The sequence below is a fragment of the Hipposideros armiger genome, unplaced genomic scaffold (assembly GCF_001890085.2).
Source record: "Hipposideros armiger isolate ML-2016 unplaced genomic scaffold, ASM189008v1 scaffold_291, whole genome shotgun sequence".
In the NCBI taxonomy this organism is placed as follows: Eukaryota; Metazoa; Chordata; class Mammalia; order Chiroptera; family Hipposideridae; genus Hipposideros; species Hipposideros armiger.
In genome coordinates, this window is record NW_017731641.1 from 1,207,468 (window position 1) to 1,212,057 (window position 4,590).

The 4,590-nt window shown below is 46.0% G+C and overlaps 1 protein-coding gene across 2 annotated transcripts in view; it reads left to right on the plus strand.

Annotated features, from left to right (window-relative positions):
- Positions 1–2,617, plus strand: part of RPUSD4 (RNA pseudouridine synthase D4) — a 9,108-nt gene extending 6,491 nt beyond the window's left edge. For both annotated transcript variants that reach the window (XM_019658843.1, XM_019658845.1), the window contains exons 6-7: positions 1,338–1,435; positions 2,037–2,617. In XM_019658843.1, the coding sequence (XP_019514388.1) occupies positions 1,338–1,435; positions 2,037–2,276 (338 nt within the window). In that variant the 3' untranslated portion in view covers positions 2,277–2,617. The remainder of the gene's footprint in view (positions 1–1,337; positions 1,436–2,036) is intronic.
- Positions 2,618–4,590: the final 1,973 nt, after the last annotated feature.

The following is a 4,590-nucleotide window of genomic DNA, read 5'->3' on the forward strand; positions in this document are numbered from 1 at the left end:
TTCTGCAGTGGGAGGGTGCCCCCGTTCTGCAGTGGGGGGGTGCCCAGTGCTGCTGAGCTTCATCCTCTGCCTTGTGCTGGGCTCTGCCCTTAAGAACAGCTGGTATTGTGGAGACTGGATAGCAGCTGACTTGTTAGAGAGTGTGTTTGTGATGCTAATCAGAGGCTAGGAGCTCCAACAGAGATGATTGTTAAAAACAATAGGTAACAGAAGGACATAAACAGTTTGCTTACATTTATTTAAAAATTTGCCAGGGTTGGCTGAGTGGCTCAGTTGGTTAAGAGCTCGCTCAAGAGTGCGAGCTCTGAGCAATAGCGGTTCGAGTCCCGGCCCGAGCTGAGCTGCCGCTGAGCTGCCAACAGGTGGCAGGATAGCTCAGCTAAAAAAAATAAATAAATAAAATAAAAATTTGCCAAGTGGTTCCTCAAAAAATTAAGCATAGAATTACCATATGATCCAGCAATTCTACTCCTGGGTATATGCCCCCAAAAATTGAAAACAGGGATTTGAAAGATACTTGTACACCAATGTTCATTGTAGCATTACTCACAATAGCCAAAAGGTGAAAACATCCCAAATGTTCATTGACAGGTGAATGGATAAACAAAATGTGGTCTATCCATACAATGGAATAGTATTCAGCCTTAAAAAGGGAGGAAATTCTGACACATGCTGCCACACGGATGAACCTGAGGACATTATGCTGAGTGAAATAAGCCAAACGCTAAAGGACATATTTAATGGTTCCATTTATATGAGATACATAGAGTAGTCAGCTTCACAGAGACAGAAAGTAGAACAGAAAGTAGAGAGTGATTACCAGGGGCTGGGGAGAGGAGGGAATGGGGAGTTAGTGTTTAATGGTGACAGAGTTTCAGCTTGGGGTGATGCAGAAGTTCTGGAGATGGATGGCTGTGCTGGCCGCACAACAGTATGAATGTACTTACTCGCACTGAACTGAAAAACAGTTAAAATGACAAATTTTATGTTATGTATATTTTCCCACAATAAAAGACAAATGTAAAACTACTATTTAGTGTTACATAATAAAATTATTTTACAAAACAAACCAGCTTGGTAGTGATAGATGCCAGGTGGATGATCATGGTTATGTGATGGAAAGAGGAAACTGGGAGGGGGAGGGGACACTGGAGGCATGGCAGTATTTATAATGTTTATTTCCTAATAGCTTATAGTTTGTTGCATTAATCTTCATACTTTATTGTAGTTGGGGCTTTGCCAGTTTACTGTGCTTTGATTTAGTATGATTGGAAGCAGATACCGCCATGGCACCATTTCTGTAGCCACTCATAAGTTCTCTCTCTCTTTTTTGGAAGGAGTAAAACACCAGCTTCGAGTTCACCTGTCTTTTGGATTGGATTGCCCAATTCTTGGCGATCACAAGTACTCAGACTGGAATAGACTGGCCCCCCAGGTAATATGGGTTTGACCCAAAATGCGGCAGACGAAGGGGCAGAATTTATGCTTTCCCCCTGTGAAAACCTGGCAGTGAGTCACAGCAGGATGTATTAATGGTCTTCAGACACGGCCCCACACTAGTTATCCAGCTTTCAGAGAAATTCCGAAGCAGTTAGCTCCTGTCCTCATGGAGCTGCAGAGTCTCTTAGCAAACTCTTCCTGCTTCATTTGTTTAGTCTCAGAATTTGAGAGGAGGTTGTGAGTAGGGGGAAGCGCTTTTCTGAAGGCTCAAAGCAGCTTCTCATGCTACTGCTACACAGCCATGGTGGAAACTTTTTTTTAATTAATTTAACATACAGCCTTTTTGTCTATTGATGTGCTAGTCCATTCCCTGGGAAGGCCAGAGAGCTGGCCGGTAGAGCTTCCCCAGTGTGGATTTCTCTTCCCTGGGTCCTGAACCCTTCCTAGACATGCCTGTGAAGCAGCCTACCCATTGCTGCATCTTCCAGGGCTGTTAGTGTTGGGTCTGTCGAAGTGCAAGTTTTCTGACTTGTGTGCTGGTCAAAGGTGAACTGTTGTTGGCTTTGCTCTCAAGAGGCCTTCTTTTCTTTGTACAGAAGCTGTCTGTTGGCACCCTAAAGAAACTGGGGCTGCCACAGTCGAAGGCTCGCCACATCCCCCTTCATCTGCATGCCCGCCAGCTGATCCTGCCTGCCCTGGGGTCCAGGAGAGAGGAGCTCAGCTTGGTTTGCAAGCTTCCTCGCTACTTTGTACACTCCCTGAGCCGTCTGGGCTTAAAGATGCCGAGTCAGGATCAAAACGGGGACCAGGAAGCTGGGCGCCTGGGAGCACAGTGAAGCCTGTTGGGCAGTGTGGCTCCCGAATTTCTCACTTTGTTGAGTGGACTCTGCTAACTTCTCCCTCAGGACAGACTCCAGAAGAGCTGGGTGTGATAAGTTGGAGAGACCCAGCTGCTCCAGGGCTTATACTGGAGACTACAGTCTATTTCCTGATACTTGGGCCACACTCTGGAAAAGCCTGTGGGCCGCTTCCCTGCTTCGGGGTCTCCTTGCCAGGGAGGAAGAGTGCCCAGGACCAGGCAGATTGGGTCAATAATCGGAAAAAGAGAACTACAGCACATAATTTATGAGCGAGAACTATTTTCATCCAACAATAAAAGTTTTTGATCTATCTGGAAGATTCCTGTGGCTGCAAAGAGCATGATGGTTATCTAACTTACAGAGAATTTCAGAAGCAGTTCTTTTCTGTTCTCATGGAGCTACAGAGTTTATGAGCAAACCCTTTCTCCTTTATTTGTCTCATCTCCGATTTTGTACACCCCTGTCCTAGAATGCAGGGATTCCCTCCAGCTACAGCACAGGAGCCCTGCTGTATTCGTGGTCATGGAGCCTGCAGAGGGGTGTTTAATAGCAAGGAAAGCAGATATCAGTGGCAGGCAGATAATATACACGAGTGACACAGGCAGGACGTGATGCTATGGTGGGGAGCACACACACGTTCCAAAGAGGGCACCTGTTAGCTCCAGCTGGGTGTTGCTGTGTGGGAACAGATTCTCTAAATTTTTTCAGTCAATCCAGATATTTGTTTGAAATCTCCCAGTATATTAGTAACTAAATCAATTTTTTTTTAAATCACTTCTAGGGCGACCGGATGGCTCAGTTGGTTAGAGCACGTGCTCTTAACAAGATTGCCGGTTCAATTCCCGCATGGGATGGTGGGCTGTGCCCCCCCCACCCCGCAACTAGATTGAAAATGGCGACTGGCCTTCCACAACTAGATAGAAGGACAATGACTTGACTTGGAGCTGATGGGTCCTGGAAAAAGCACACTGTTCCCCAATAAAATTTTTTTTAAAATCCCTTCGGCAGCCAAGCCAATCATATTTGCGGTTTCGGTTTGGTCTGCAGGCCACCTGCTGGCAATCTGTGTTTAAAGAATGGTGCAGATGTTTGGGGAAAGGTGAAATTTTGAAAGTTCTGGATCAGTGGTTGGCATGTGAGCTACATGTAGGGTCTGTCCTTTTCTAGACTAGGGGATAGCTTTGGTTAATGTGTCAGTATGTGGCTATGAGGATGTTGCCATGTTTGAAAGCTTTCTTTTGGAAGCAACCTCCAAAAGGGGGTCTGAGGAAGGAGATGACCTCGCTGAATGCCACTAAGGATGGAAATGATCCTGGCCTCCCTGCCCAGTTGTCCCGCTAGCTCCCATCTTGTTTCTGGTAACAGTACAATCATGCAGCTAATACACGTACGTATCTGACTGATCTGAGCTGAGGAAAGTTGGAGGGACAGCAGTTGGGGAAAACCCCAACAGCAGCCTTTCTGTGCTCTCTGTGCTGATAACACAGCTTTGTAAACCCCGTCCCTGTTTCCACAATACCTGTTACCATGCGTGATGGATTTAACGTCAGAAGCCCAGATGAGGTCACTGTATTTGTGTGTGTGTGACTTAAATATCTTGGCTGCTGTTTCTATTTCTAGTAAACCAACGCTTCTCAAGATAAAGGCATAAGCATGTGACGCTTAGAAAATATTCACGATTGACTTTAAGGAGACAAACAAAGAGGACCCCTGGTCTTGTGAGTGGAGAAACCCCAGGCACTCGGGGAGCCATCCCAAAGGGACCAGGCAGTAGTACGGCCTCTGCAGACTGGACTTAGGACAGACAGTCTGCTTCTGCAGAAACGTGCCGTGGTGAGGGAGCAGGGGTGGGGCATGAGGACCCTCTTTTTCCTGTCTGTGTTTTCTTGGTCTTGCTGGATATAGCAGCTTTCATCATTGAAAACCATCTGAGGGAACTTTTACCCCAGGCTGGTGTGGCCTGGGGAGCTGAGATTACACAGCAAGGGAGGTTGGAATGTCCCTCAAATGAAATGCTGATTAGAGCCAGTGAGAAGATGAGATTTAGCGTGAAGTCATATAATTAGTATAAGAAAACGATTTTTCATTAAAGTTCTATACGCCCATGATTTAAAAAACATTAAGAGCTAAAAGGCTTATAATGAAAAACAGAGTTCTTTGCCCATCTGGGGCTTTTATTTTTAGCTCTCCCCCAAATGTTCTTGTGTGCCTCTGGGACATGTTACCGTATTTGCCGGCGTATAAGACGATTTTTTGGCCCTGAAAAATATGCCTCCAAGTGGGGGGTCGT